The sequence below is a fragment of the Corvus cornix genome, chromosome 5 (genome assembly GCF_000738735.6).
Source record: "Corvus cornix cornix isolate S_Up_H32 chromosome 5, ASM73873v5, whole genome shotgun sequence".
Classification (NCBI taxonomy): Eukaryota; Metazoa; Chordata; class Aves; order Passeriformes; family Corvidae; genus Corvus; species Corvus cornix.
The window spans coordinates 48692575-48708187 of record NC_046335.1 but is presented as its reverse complement, the minus strand read 5'-3'; the positions used below and the strand labels follow the sequence as shown (position 1 = coordinate 48708187).

Here is a 15613-nt window from a genome sequence, read left to right as displayed (position 1 = left end):
GGCTCCTAGTTAAAATCATGGCTTGGTTACAGTAACATTTGCTCTCTTTTCATAAAGCATTTTGCAACCATCTCTGGGAGCTGTGGTATTGGTCACACATCTGGTAGGCATATCATCACAGTTTTTGGGACAGAGCAGCACAATTATTTATTTTCCCATGCCTAGAAATTCTTATATGGGCAGTGAGTACCTATGCTACTGCTTCTTTCTCATCCACTCTCAAGCCTGTCTTGGTGGCCACCATCCCTGTGGCTGTGTTTCCCCTTACAGGCCAAGTTCACAGATTCAGCATGACCAGGTGTAGCCCAAAGCTGGGGGAGGGAGAGCCTGAAGGAAGCAGCACAGTGGTTCAGGAGCCACTGCAGCATCCTCCAGAGCTGTTCATCCAGCTCCTTCAATGAAGTGAAGTACCAGTTTGAAATGGTTTCAGACTGTGTTTACTGAGCTCCTACAGGCTGTGGTGGTGTCAGGGGAGATTATCCCTTCATCAGCTGTTTTGCACTGTGGTTTTATGGCATGCACAGCAGTATCGCCTGGAATTGGGCACCAGTGTCCTCGGTTGTGCAGTCAGCTCTCCCAAAGAGTCAGAATGTGTGTCTGTCTGTGTGAACATCCCAGGTTTGAAGTCTTGTGCTTGTTTAACTATTTTTAGCATGACCCAGAGAGACTCCGAGGAGGAGGCAGGTGGGGCTGGTAGAGCAGTGGAAGTGCCTCTGTCTGTGTCAGTGCTGGTTCCCCACAGGCAGCAGGTTTGCTGTTGGAAGCCTTTCTGAGTTCAGCTGCAAGCAAATCTCCCCAAGCCAAGTGAGCTTAGGGGCCAAAATTTCATTCTTTATGTAAGCGCTAAGGTGTAATTGTCTAGGTAACAAGCAGCTGTAGCTTGTTTTAATTAGTTAAGCAAAAAGTATTCTTTGCATTCTGATGCTTTGCAGGCACCTGAGCAGTATTTCCTAGAATCTTGGGAACATCTGTGGTTTTTCTGCCTCTCACACTGGCTAATGAGGAATAGTACGCAGTGTTTCTCTCTCTGTCTGATCTCTCCAGCCGGAGGGAGTAAAATTGCTGATAAACAATTGGCTCATAGTTGAGTCTCAAGGACAGGACATTCTTCCTGCTAATTGGGAGAAAGAGGAAGAATTCTTCTGACTGATTTCAGAGCGCACATACCTCAAATCATGAAAGCATAATCTCCTAATAATTCTGAAGGATTCTTGCTCAGAGATATTTAAGCACTTGGAAATGTTTCTTCATAAAAGAAGGCTTATAGCATATCTCCCAAATGTCTACTACTGCCCTTTGAAATGTGACAAAGGTGCTGTGGGCACAACTCTCTGCTCAGACGTCACATCTGTGCAGTGGTCCCCACCATAAACCTTCTGTTTTTACAGTGAAGTCCAAAGCACGAAATATGAATCAGAGACTGCATTGCAGGCAGAGGAGGCAGGCTTCACTTTCTGTGAAAACAAAAATGGCAAACACTGAATAGTTTTCAGGAGTCCAGGAGCTGGCCTTTTCTCTGAATGGATCCAAGTTGACTTGTGAACTAAACAGTCAGATCAGGGACCTCACTGGCCTTTGTGTGTCATCACAGAGTTTCCTTTCTCTATTTTTAAAGTATCTCGTGTAGTTTTGGTTTTAGTGAGAGAGTACTACAAGGGTATCTGAGCACAAGTAATAGGTTCTACAATGACAGTGGCTCTGTTGCCAATTGCACCTTCTGCCCCTGATTTCTAATGCTGCATCATCTACAAGGAGTTTTGCTCAGTTGAGCAGGCACCCTTACCTCCCATTTTTGCTCCTGCCCCAGTATCCAGGGCGTAGTTGTTTGCTGTGATCTGGTCATCCATTTCTGTGCTTTTCTCTGAGTCATGTGAAAAGGACTGCCCTGGCTGTCATTAAACATTTTCCTGCTCACACTAACGTTTGGCATAGTTCATGGCTGTAGTAGCCTGAGAGGTTTCTGTGTCACTGGGAGGAAAAAAGGAAGTGGGTCTCTTGAAACTGAAGGTGCTGTAAAATTATTACATCAATTTGTGACATAAAGGAGAGAAAGTCTGAAAGCTCAGTGGGTTTGTTTCGCATCATGGCAGTGAATTTATACATGGGAAATATATTTTATGCATTTTTTCCTTAGTACAGCTCATTTTTGTGTCACACTCGTTAAATCAAGGTGGCCGAGGGCTGAACTTTCTTTACAAAACTGTCATGTATGAGTGGGAAAGACAGTGCCTGACCCCAAAAGATCACAGTCTGAATGCATCAGACACATGAAAGGTTGGAAGGAAGAGAGGTACAGAGAGAGGAAATAACTTCCCCAAGGTCACATAAAAAGCAGAAGAGTCCAGACTGTACCATAATTCTGTCACCATTAACCCTGCCCAGGTTTTGTACAACGTGCTGACAGAACACGTGGGGGTCCTCGTTGTGAGCTGGGCTCTGGAGAGCTGTACTTTCTAAACATCCTTTATTTTGGTAACAGTAATACTGTGATTATGCCTAATGAAAGTAAAGCATTTTTGCAGCCCATCAGCACGGTCATGAGCTCAGTCTGTAGCTTCTGAAAGTGAATTTAAACAGCACTGACACTATCAAACATGATTTGAAGTGACTGTGTATATTTGGTGCTTCACTTTGCAAGGCCAAGATGATTTCCTGTATTATCTGTAACATGATTAGGTCATTTCTTGCCCACCCATATTTTTGGACATTTCAGTCAGTGCAGCAGTCATTGCCAGTATCAAGTCTAGTTCTGAAAAATCTATAACAAATTCACCATGAGTTTTATTCTAGTAATTGAAATGCTTTCAGATCTGAAGAGAGTTGGGCAGTTTTCAAAGTTAGAAATAAGTTTTTGGTTTTCTGTTTTGTTTTGCTGTTTTGTTGGGCTTTTTGTTTCTGTTTTTTCTTAACCAAGATTAATGTCTGCATGGGAGAAATACAAAGAAAATTTGGTGGGGAATTTTCCATCCAGCCATGGGTATAAAAAGGAAGTTTGGCCTGCCCTGTAGATATGCATTTTGTGCACCTGCTTAGTGTTCCACTGCTGAAGTCTGCAATCAGCTCTTTCATGGATTCCTGAAAGTTATAAACAACACTTTATCAGAACATAACTTGAGCATCTTCATGTTAACACATTCCTATTTTCTTCTCTCCCTCTTTTTTTTAGATCGAATATAAGCTTTGCAATGGGTCTGACAAAGAGTGTGTATCTCCCACAGCCAAATTCATGAAGAAGGAAACACTGAAGGTATGTGCAAAGCAGCCAGGTCAGCATCAGCTGACTTTCTTTTAAAAAACAAATGGTACCTTCCGAACAAGCCATTGGGAACAAGTCAGAGCCATTTCCCAAGACCCAGAGAAGCCTCTGAATCTTCTAGGAGTCATTGTAGGCCAAGGACATTTACAGGCTTTATATACAGGATTAGATTATATACTGCAAGCAGAACAGATCAGTGTAATTGTTTCACTGTGTTTGTATGTTCCAGAGCCATTAGGCACCTCAAGAGGATTGTAATCCTTCACTGCTCTTGTTAGGACAGGCTTGCCTAGGCAATCTGAGCAAATTTCAGCTTGAACACTTGCTTGTTTACCAAACCAAAAGTATAAATTAATGAAGTTAGATTTAGGCTCTTGAATTTGAGGGGTGAGGAGGACTGGGTATGCAGCCTCTTTCTGTTCTCTCCAAAGAAAAGACAAATTAGATTATATTTAGTGAAACTTCAGGAGCAAAGAAAATGCCTGTTCTCGTGTTATGGTTTTATTCTTCCTTGCGTTCATTTCTGGGGAACCTGTGCTGGGTCAAGTTCTTGCTGTGCTATACATAACTGTCCTTAATGCATTATGTTCTTTCCTCCCCAAAAGAGGCCATGATTACAGCTACTATATTTTCTCTGTTCTCAACCAGGTACAAAAAAAAAATTACAGACAGGAGAAGAAAAGAGCTACCAAACAACTCTTCAGTGCTCTGAAGGATCCCAGTGTGGTGATCACAGCAGACTGGCTGAAGGTATTTTATACAGATCATTTCTTCTGAGCCTGTGGGAAAAAATAAGTGAGAAGTAGTTGATGTGTCTGAGACTTATGCACTAGCCCTTTTTTAAGTGAACGAAGACCGAATAATTTTGAGTTGAAGTTACTGTAAAGTTTTATTTAAATAACTTCTATGAAAGTGGATCTGTGGGAGGTATTTACTTTCCACCTTAACTCAATTGGTCTATTCCATGTCCTTAAGCAGCAACAAGGACTCAAAAAGTGCATAGTACAAAGGGAAGTGATGATGTTTCTCTCTTTATTCCTCTCTGAAAGACTCTGTTGGCCTCTTCCCATAAATGTGGTTTTGTACTGAAGAGGGAATAGACTGAGTAACAGCCTGAAAATGAGCAGATACAGCTTGTTCTATCGACAATTGAATTTTCTGTTGTCAAAGCACAGAATGAAACATATTGTACCTGATGACAACAGCAATTTCTCCTTGTGCACACACTTGGGTAGTGACAGCTTCTCATTGGAGTCCTGAAACTTCTGTGTGGCAAAGTAAATCTGGATTGACACTGAGAGATGAGCACTGTTTTTCTCCTCCTTTGGGGCCATTTAGTTTTCTCAAATAATAGTGAATTGGTTGAACCTTTTATATTGGCAAAATTTAATTTTCAAATGTTGCCGAACACATAGCTCTTAAGAAAAACAAAGTAACTTAAGGATCTCGTGAAACAATAGTTGCATTTGGCTAGTGGTAAAAACCTCCAACATTGTTCTGCAATTATTATTAGAAGCCAGAAAAGTGACATGCTTATGGTTTATTTGAGAAGTTAGATTGGCAGCAAAGTCTTCCTGTAGTGTTTACTGCTAATGAAAAATAAATATTGAGATTTTTTTAAATACAAAGTACCTGTTGCGTGTTTGCTGTGACTGGAAATTTCTGGCGAGTTGCAAATAATGCTGGGCCACAAAAACAGAACACAGAAAAGACTTGAGGTTTGGCCTGTGCACACTGAAGGCAGGAAGACCTTAGGCAAAATCTAAACTTACTGAGAAACTTCTCCATCCTTTAAGCTGTTATCTTTAATATACTCTTATAAGATTTAATGTCTTCTATATAAGAGAGAGATGCATTGAGCTTGACAGAGAAGTAAACCAGCTGGAGACAGTACTTTTGAAAATGGGGTATTTGACAAAACCCATTAATAGCAGTGTTGTGCAGAACACTATTAAAATGACTTATAAGTCAAGTTAGGCTAGCTATAACATTTTTATATGCAATGTTCTAATTGGCATGTCCTCCGTGATTATTAACAGATCACTCTCATGTGGGCCAGCAGTGCTGATTGCATAAAAATTTAATCAAGCTGCTAACACTGAGCTAGTAATAAAAATATGAAGACTAAATTCTGATAGCCAGATTTCCAAGTTCTGGGATTTTGCTGTGAGATCCCTAGCGCTGTTCAGAGAACACCATGTCTTTTCCTTAGGAAATGTATCATGGTGCAGCCTTGGAATAAACACACTGGAAATACTGTATAAATACTGAATAAATGTTGGGTTTTTTCTAAGGAGCAACATAGATGCAACTTTTTGGTCTCTCCCCCTTTCCTCCAGATTCGTGGGACTCTGAAGAGCTGGACCAAACTGTGGTGTGTCCTGAAACCAGGAGTGCTGCTTATTTATAAAACGCCAAAGATTGGACAGTGGGTTGGGACAATCCTGCTCCATTCTTGTGAGCTGATCGAGAGACCCTCCAAAAAGGATGGCTTTTGCTTTAAACTCTTCCATCCTTTGGATCAATCCATCTGGGCTGTAAAGGTAACAATCCTGATGAGTCGAACAACTGCTTCTTGGTCACCAAATCTTCTGAGCACTGGTATTGCCTAGCACTGATGCTATTTAGTTATTCAGTTGCTGTTAGCAATGGTGAATTGACTGTATAAAAAGATTAAAGATACCAAAGCTTGATCATTGAATGACATCAAAGGGACATAGTCCTTGTGATTAGTTCCACAGATGTATCTTCTCAGTACAGATGCCTGCACAGACTGAGGAAAAAGGAAATGTGTTAGTGCAGGAAAAGAAGTTTAATACCTAGAAGCTATATCACGCCATGGCCTACATCTTTAAAAGGAGTTGAGGCATAGACACAGTCAACTAAATTCCCCAAAACAAGGACACACAAAGCACCAAGTGCTTCACACAGTACTGGGAGATGGTTGGCAAAGTGACAAAAAAGCAGGTTTATAATTTGATTTTTTTTTTTCTAATGCCCCTGAGGTTTGGATTTGTTTGCAATGGACTTGGAACTCAGTGTTCTGCTCAAGCCTTGACTGCTGCACAGAAGTGTGACTTCAGATAGCCCTTATCATCTCTTCTTTGAAATGGAAATAGCAGGATTTTCTCCACTTCATTTTGTGTTATTCTTCAGGCTGAGACAATCCCTTCCTATACACACAGTGGCTCCTGCAGTGACCTCTGGATCTCCCTGTTACAAAAATGATTAACAGTTTTTCACACTTCTTGAAATAACTCCCCACAAATGTTAAACAGCTGTATTCCTTTTTCTTCTTCCCTTTAAGAATAGGCAAAAAAAGAAAAAACATTATGTACTGCCTATGTGCAAAGAGGAAGATCCCAGTACCTCCCGAGAGACACTAAGAGCCACATCTTTTGGATACCTGAAGACAAAGCTTAAATGTTGTTGTATTTGTTTCCCTGTCAAAACCAGTGACAAAACCAGAGTTATTGCAGACATAAATTCTCTAGGAGACATCACGAGTGTAAATAAGGCATTCTGAGCTGATGCCTTGCTGCAAGGTGGTCAGCAGAGGGAATGGAAATGGAAAGACTCACAAGAGAGCAGTGAAAACACTTGTCATGGAATCAGAAGTTCTGACAAAAGGGAGAAGCCCTGTGGGAGCAGATCAAGTAGACACACTCCTCCATGCAGTTAATTGAACAGTTTTAAACACAGCTATACAATCACTATAAAAAGCCTTTCCATTTTTAATAAGGTAGGAGGAGAGAATTAAAATTAACCTCAGCAACCAGGGGTGTGAGCTGCTGATTTTTGCCAACAGCTCAGCTCTGATTTGTGCCTAAATGCATTGCTTTTGCTTAAAGTTCCAAAGGTTTAATTGCTACCTTGCTTGTTATTCAGTTTTGACAGTTTTGAGGTCTTTTAAATTCAGAGCATGCACCTAAGAATGTTGTTGATGATCTACTGTCTGTCAACAAAAACATTCCTTGTGACTTGACAGGTCAGCTGAATTCTTCTGAGAAGCACAGTCAGAAGAGGTAGTGAAAAATAGAATCAAAAGTGCAGTCAGATACTGAAAGGCAGAGTTGCTGACAGATCTGAAGTGTTGCATTAGGATGCCCTTCCTTTGATGTGAGGCATCCCAAAGAAAGAGGAGGTTTTATTAGTATATGTATGTATTTAAATATGTATATCTAGTTCTTGTGTCTCTTGAGAAAAAATATGGTAGAAATAAGAATTAGTGTACTAAATGTGAAGGGAAAATGTTTGTGTACTAGAGGAAGTCCAAAGAGGTTTAAATTTTAAAGTCAAAGTAATATTCTAAGTCTCCTGAGACATACTTAGAAAGATACATTTGAACTGCATAGTAGGATAGTCCCTGAAACCTGAGTTCAGCCTGGATTGTTGTGTGTGATAAATGCTTTCAGCCATGAGGTAAACACCAACATACACATCAGGAAGAAATCCACCAGTGAGCTGCTTGATGTCAAAGAGGCTGTCTGCACTCTGTCAACAGTTTAAGGCTGAAGCTGCTAAAAATACTGTTTTATTTTATGTCATTTCACAGCCTCCTTTTAAAGCAACTGGAGGAGAATTGACTGATCTACATTGGTTGTGTATAACTAGGCAAAGAAAGTCTGTTTCTCATGAAATACATATTCACCTGAGCTTAAGCAAAAAGCCCAAGTTGCTGTCCATCACAATAGAAATAAGATCTGGATAAACGCCTTTCCCTCTTGGCTAGAATGGCTTGTGAAATTTTCAGGGGTTATTCAAACTAGAGTTGGTGGTCCAGTTTTCACTCTCATCAGTGGATTTGCAGTTAACTCAGGGTAATTACTGAACACCTTTGTACATACTGGCCTGGCTGCCCAGCAGATGTTTGGAGCTAACTCTGGGGTTCAGACCTGGAACAAATGTGTGGTTCAGGCACTGCCATAGGCCTTTGTGGTAGTAGTAGCCAAATAAATTTGATGTGCAGGCATTTAACTTCAGTTAGAGCAGGGTGAGATTTTGGGGCACCTTTCAAGATAAGATGTAAGGCCATGGCTTGTAGTTGAAAGCTAAATACATGCACCAGGGTATTGTTTTTCTTATAAAGCTCTCTGGGGTCTAGAGCTATCTTAGAAGCATATTGCTGAGGGAAGGAGTTCTTTATTCTACACTGCTTCCCTGGCTTTTTGAGACTTTCAGCCTGAAACTCCTTTGCAGTGTACATGGATTAGACCTTTTATCTCTTTGTTCCATTCAGGCCCTTGTAAACCCAAGACCAAAACCGTCAAGGTCCCAAAATCAGCCAGAACTGCAAGCAGCAGTAAGAAAAGCTTCCCCCACATGCCCCAAATGCTGCTGCAGAGGCACTTTGTCCAATGTGTAAAGGCAGTCTGATCCCACACTGCTCCTGGGAATAGACATTTTGCCAAGATGGCTGCAGGAGACTGGGGAATGCCAACCTACTAATTCATGTGAGGGTATGGGTGGCTTTCCTCTTGCTTCACAGAGGGAGTGTAGGGCTATCAGCTGGCAGGGTTTGCCTGCCTGTCCCAAAAAGTGTCCTGGAATAGGTCGTATTTCCCTTCAAGCTTGCTCAGAAGCTGGCTGAACAGCATGGTGTGGGAGGGCTTTCATTATCTGCAGCCTGTTCTGACATTTATTTAGAACAATAAGTAAGTTGGGGTCAGACCCACTGCATCTGGGAAAATACATAATTTGAATTTTGTTGGTTTGTAAGAACTTTGAGTCATTCCTTTTAAAGAAAAAGTCCTTGTTCTGGGCTTTTCCAGTTGTTTATTCCATTCCAGAAGACAACACAGTTTGTTTCATCTTCATCCTTACAGTTATCCACAACACTGTTAGTGAGATTTTTTCCCCCCATTTAAGCTTTGTTTATGACTCTCCAAGATGTCATGTGATACTATCTAAAACTGTCAGTCCTCTCCATTTTTCAAAACCTAATCACCCCCTGTTTGATTATGCCTTTTGAGTCTCAAATCAGTTGTAAAGACAGGAACAATCCAAAGGTGATCCTTTCTTAGTTGTACTGCACAGGGGCTGCAGCTGGGCTCTGGGTGCTGGTGCAGCTAGGATAACACTCACTTTTTGTGAGAGATGGTCATTGGCATGGTGCTCAAAGGCTGGGAGACAGTGCATTGTACTGTGCAGATACAGAACATCATTTGATCTGTGCAGATGTTGGTTTTATTTTTATGGCCCACTTCCTTTTTTTTTTCTGTGGGAAATGGCCCCCTCCATGGGTGAACATGCCTTACTACTGAATATGTTTCCTTGACAGGGGGACCTGGCTGCTTCTTGAGTTTATCCACATGGCTAAATGCCTGTTAAAATCTTGTGTTAATCTTCTTCCCATCTCCCCCCTTTTTTAAAATGCTCTGTGTCTGTGCCATTAGGTTGTGGGGTTTTCCTCAAGCAGAGCAAATATCTACCTCTGCACTGAAAACACAAGTAATGGTGTTATCAATAGTTCTCCAACACCCTGCTCAGCTGCAAGATACTGAAAGGAAAAATGCCATGGGGAATGATGCCTGATTGCATTAATGTCACTAGTAATGTCTTGAGCTGCTCTGCTCTGGTTTGCTAATCAAATCTCAACTTTGCCAGTCCTGACTATTAAGCCTGTAAACAGTCTTAATTTTGTGAACCTCTTGTGGGAGGGAGGAGAGGAAAAAGAAAGTGAGTAACAAGGATCCCAGTTTCTCCTGGCATCAGAGGAACCCTGCAGATGTGAAGGCAAGAAGCTTGACTGGAGACTGTTGTCTTCTCAATGCTGCGTCTTCGTACACTCAGATACAATTTGATCCTTTCCGTACTCTTAATTCTGTCCAAATTTTGGTTTTCTGAGTATAACTTAAAAATCCAGATAAAATCACTATTTAACTTTGAGGCACTTACGTACTGGAGCAGTTTTCAGTGGCAGTCACAGTTCCATGCTTATCAACTGGGAGGGAGAAATCCTTCTTTCAAGGAATGTGGTTGGATACATTGGATAAGGGAGGAAATTAATACTCAAACTGCAAAAATCTGCCTACAGATTTTCAGCATTGTCTGGTATTCTCTAGAAAGTCAAGGAAGTTTGTATTGGAGCATCCTGGAGAAAACCGCTTGCTCCCCCCCTGCAGGCAACATAGTGGTCATGCCAGTATTGGTGATGTCTTCTGCCCTGCTTCTATTTCTGACATAATGTCTGCATATTTGAAAAAGGATCTGCTTTTGTGTTATTTGTTACAAAGTGAGGAAGAGAAGGAGCTGGAGGAGGCTGAGTCACTTTGAAAATGCAATGGAGGAGGAGGGATTTCTATTTATTTCAGTCAGGTTATGGCATGAAATCCATACCATGAAGAGTATGAAGCTGTGCTTACTGCATACAGGAACTGCTTTTTCTTAGCATCTTCTGGAGTTCAGAAGAGAAGGAAACAGAGAGGAGATCAAGGAGGGAGCCTGTGGTTCTTCTCAAAGAAGTGCCTCATCCAGGATGGACTTTGCTTCCCTGGGCATCATTTCTGGAGGGTCATGCTGAAAGGATGGTGGCAGGATGTTTACAAGACACTTATTTTTTGGCCACGGTTTCTAAACTAAAGGCAAATGAGCAAAGCCTGGAGTGGCTGTCACCTCAGGCACCACGGCATAAGGGTTCTCTGGATTTAAAGGTGAAGGACTGCAACCCAGCAGCATGTGCCCATGCTGGGGGACCTTTGGTCCTCAGTCTGTGGTTTTCCCTTTCTTCACCTTTCCCACAGACTCAGGATGAAGGTTCCCCTTTTTTTATTCCTTCCAGGAGAGCTGCTGTTGCCTCTCTGCTTGAGGCAATCACAGCACAAGGTGTGGCTCTGCTGCTTTTGTGGTGGTGTGTGAAGGGTGTTTCATTGTGAGTGTGTCAGGCTGTGGGCAGACCCCAGGAGCACCTCATGGACCAGTCCCTTCAGGTGTTGCTCACAGGTTTGACTGATTTTGTCCCAAGTGACAGCAATAAGATCCTTCCATTCCTGCAGATCTGAATAAACATAGTAGATTTTGGGCTGAGCATAGGTTAGATCAAGCCCCATTTGCATAGGAGCTTATTACTGCCTCGGAGCTGCAGCAGCAGTATCATGATTACTAATGAGTCTCTCCAAATTACTCCATGTGCTCCTGCCTTCTTTCCTATCACAACCATGCACACTCTGCCTGGGAAGGGTGGAAAGACATTGAAAGTCCATTGCAGCTTCCGTGCCTTACATCTTTCTGTCTGTGTGCATTTCCAGGGACCAAAGGGAGAAAATGTTGGTTCGATCACTCAGCCTCTTCCCAGCAGCTACTTGATTTTCAGAGCAGCCTCCGAATCAGATGGTAAGTTTTGGGGTTTGTTTGCTTTCTTCAGATAGCATACTTTCTGCTAGTTAAGAAGATAGGTTGATGCAAAAAAAAAAATGGTGGCTTGCCCAGCTTGAAATACTGCTCTTAGCAATGATCAGAATAGGTCAAGCAGACTCCTGGCAGATTTCACTGCCCTCACTGAACAGCCACCTCTCTGGCCATATGTATGGAAGAAGGACTTAGGCTTCCGATTGAGGAAAAACACCAAGTCAGTATAAACTAAAGGGTGGAAGGAGCTGATCCCAAAACTGCGGTGAGAGGGGTGCTTAACTGTTTCTTCAGTTCAGCAGAGACTTTAGTGTGTTATCTGCCTACATCTTAGACTAGGGAGGGATCTGTTGGAGGAAAGTGGTGTGGCAATATTAAAGAGCTGTCGGTACATGTCTTTCAGCCATCTGAATTTTCCTGTAAACAATTTGTGCTGTGGTTTTCAGTCTAGCAGGCCCAGATGCTGGTGACTCCACATGTCAAATACTGTTCTGGGAATTCACAAAATTATGGAAAGTAAATTTAGGTCAATATATAACAGACACGCCAGCTTGCTATGTGGGAATCTCTATAAGTTACTTTAGCAGACCTAAAATATCAGTGATTCATAAGTAGAAAAGAAGATTAAAAACATGTTTTCATTCCATTTGACCTTCAGACTAATTTTTTTTTTCATAGCAAATTAACCCAGGCTGTTCATTTTATGGGTATTTTTCACCTACCCCACCAAGGAGGCTCGTGTATTCCCATATGCTCCTTTGGGTCTCATCTACAGTAACTGTAGGGACACAAGGACTTCTTATGGAGCAAAATGAGCTTTGAAAGTAATGTCCTTCTGGTCCAGTGATTAGGTTTTACATTTTCCTAAGGGCTGGAAACGAGACAATGCAAATGCACCTTTGATATGACACTTAGAATAGGAGAGAACCTTCTTTCATTACAGACTTCTGTGCTGTTTTCCTCCTGCTGTGAAAAGAGGACAGTTCATGGTGAGGGACACCATCTTGACACTGAAAACTGCTCGCAGATGTCAGTTGTACTAGTTTGAAAATAAACTAGTGGGAGGCACCAAGTCAGAATAACAATTTCATAGGGAAATAAAAGAAAAAGAAATAAAGGCAGAAAACACTGGTTCAAACTGACAAGAGTCAGGATACAACCTGACACCCTGTTAGTCAGGGTGGTGGTGCCAGTCCGATAAAATGGTGGCTGCAGTCCTCCTGAAGCGGTGGATGTGGTTCTGTCGAAGCAGTGATCCTGCAGAAAGGGCCTGCTCTTCCTCAGAAGGTCCAGTGGTGGCTATGTAGCTCCTGTCCTCTGGAAATCCAGTGGAAAGGTTGTCTCTGGTGTTCAGAATCTCAGGTTGCTTCCATCCGGTGAATAGGCTCCTGAAGTCCCTTCAAGAGGATCGGTCAGACTATCATTCCTATACCGTCTGGAGTTCTGTGCGAGAGAGACCGGAGCAGCGTTGACTCTAGATGAGCTTCTTGTGGTAGTTGTCCCTCTTTTTAGTTCAGGTACCCTGGCTGCTAAGGAGGCAGTGGGTTTTCCATCCCACTTACTCATGTCTTCTCCATGTTCCTGAAGGAAAAACCAGAGATTACCTCGTGGGGTGTATCCTCTGTCCCTGGTTGGGGGACACCTGCTCCTAATGGCAGAGACTCTTGTTGGTTCTGGTGAGATGTGGTAAATCTCTTCCTTCAGTTACTTTTTTAATTTCTGATGGCCTTCTTCAATCAAGCTCCGGACTTGCTCAGCCAGCCTTGTTTCCACGGACGAGACATGGGTGTGAAACAGGGCTGTGACGGTGTCCTTGTAAATCCTCAGTTTGTTCACCAAGACGCCCACCCTGTCCTCGCCTTCCCTCCATTGCAGTGTTGCCAGGTAACAGGAGTACATCTCTGGTCCAAGGTGTGCGAACTCCAACCACATCTGTGAGGTGCACTGGACACCATCTGGGCTCTTAGGAAATCTCTCGTCTTCTGAGAAAATGGTCTCCAGCACAGCCAATTCCCTCAGGCACCAGATACCTCATTCCATTGTGCTCCATTTTACTTGGTGCACCTGGAGGTCTTCTTTACAAAGGTACCTGTCCCTTACACTTGTCAGCAGTCGCTGCCAGAGGCTGAGGGTTTCTTGGGTTCTCCCGATCCCCTGGTCAATGACCACATCCCGGGACAGAGATCCCAGTTGCTGATTTACTTTTTGATTTCTTCTTCTGAACGGGGGCAACTGCAATCGGTTTAGGCTGTTCTGGTTCAGTGACGGTTTGTGTGGAGATGCTGACAGCGCCTTTGGTTCCTTTCTCCTCTGTGACAGTCTGTGTAGACATGGTGTTTGTTGTTCTGATCTTTTTTTCTCTCTCATCCTGAGGATGCTGTGCCATAGCTCTGATTCAAAGCATGGTGTACATGGTGCAGGCTGTACAGAGAAGACAAAGCAGAACTAACAGCAAGACTATACTTTCTTTGGCATCCAGAGAGAACTCAAGATCTTCAAAAACTGCAAAATATCTTCAAACTGCTGTGTCAGGCCTGAAAGGCTGGAAAAAACCCATTCTTTTATCCTCCCCCAGTGGCTGAGTGTGATTGTTGAGGCCCCAGATGTAGCAGCCTAGAATAGGACAAGCAGACAAAGTTAAGTATATTTAGCAGCAGGGGAGGTCCTGGGTGCAGGGGAACCAGCCACAGTCACAACACGAACACCAATGCGATTTGAGCGTTGTGCTCCGCTTTATTGTTTTTCTTACACCAACTTATACTTTGCAAAGATACATGCCCTATTCCCACGAGACAGCCTCTAAGCAGTGGGGGAGCCGACCGCTGTATACCTTTTCCCAAGGCTGTTCAAGGCTGCCAGCTAGTAGGTGTCTTGCAAGCCTATCTTCAGCCTGGGGCCCTGTCAGGGGCACTTCTGAACAACCCTGGGTTTCCCAAACTGCCCAGACTGTCCTGAGGTATCATATGCCCCTGTTCCACAAGGAATTCCTCTACCCATCCCCCAATTTCTTTTTGGGCAACCCAGGCCTGGTTGATGATCTTTCGCAGCCCCGCTTTAAGGCAAGAAAAAATACACCGAAATATTATTAAGCCTAGTATAACTACAAATAGCAATCGGCAGCCTTCTACTACCAAGCTACGCAGCCATCTGGTGATACCCAGACCCTTAAGCCAATCTCCAATAGGGTCGTCTGTCTCCCGAAGGTTGTGTAGGCCCCTCTGGAGGTCCGAGAGGTGCTTGTGAATTGAGACAGAATGGTCAGAAAGATTCATACAGCACATACCCTGGAACTCTTCACAGTTGTGGCCGTGAGCTAATAGTAGAAAATCAATGGCTGCCCGATTTTGTAATACTGCATGCCTAACACTAGTAACATCTGCACTTAGCTTGTCAAGCATCTGCGAAGTTATGTTTAACTCATCCCTCGCCCAGCAAGCACGTTTATGTAAAATTGGGTGAGCCCTGGCTGCTGAAGGACCAGGTAAAAACATAGATGCTAGCCAAATTATAGCACGACTCCAAAAGACAGGCTCTTCATTTCTTTTACATTTGAGCTCATGGATTGAACGCCGCACCCTGGTTTTAGTGCGGTGGGTGATATTTAAGAGTTGATGCAGGCCTGGATGGAACAGGGTGAGTTTCCCTAAGTAGCATGAACCCCCATGTGGGCTGGCAGGAACTCCATTCCACGCACGGTCCCTGCATATTAAGAACGTACCACTGGGGAGGTGTTTCAGGGCTTGACTCATGAGGTTGATTCAGGGGTAAATTACTTCGGACTCGTGGTTTCTCAGAAACCAGTCTGCAAGAGGGTCAACAGTGGCCCAAAGGCGCTTATTAACATTTAATTGACTGGTAGTGGGAGGCTTAAATGTCATGTAACCATCCCCAGTCTGGTTTGTGGAACCCAGTAGATCTAACTCTTCTGGTGTCCCCATGGTGACACTGATGCTTTTCAAGAATGCACATTGCCAGCAGGCACGCTGCTGCACAGGCTTGAGTCCGATCAGC

The 15613-nt window shown here is 43.1% G+C and overlaps 1 protein-coding gene across 9 annotated transcripts in view; it reads left to right on the top strand.

Annotated features, from left to right (window-relative positions):
- Positions 1-15613, top strand: part of OSBPL5 (oxysterol binding protein like 5) — a 221196-nt gene that overhangs the window by 132447 nt on the left and 73136 nt on the right. For all 9 annotated transcript variants that reach the window (XM_039553475.1, XM_039553474.1, XM_010394733.4 and 6 more), the window contains 4 exons: positions 3167-3247; positions 3905-4006; positions 5596-5799; positions 11503-11587. In XM_039553475.1, the coding sequence (XP_039409409.1) occupies positions 3167-3247; positions 3905-4006; positions 5596-5799; positions 11503-11587 (472 nt within the window). The remainder of the gene's footprint in view (positions 1-3166; positions 3248-3904; positions 4007-5595; positions 5800-11502; positions 11588-15613) is intronic.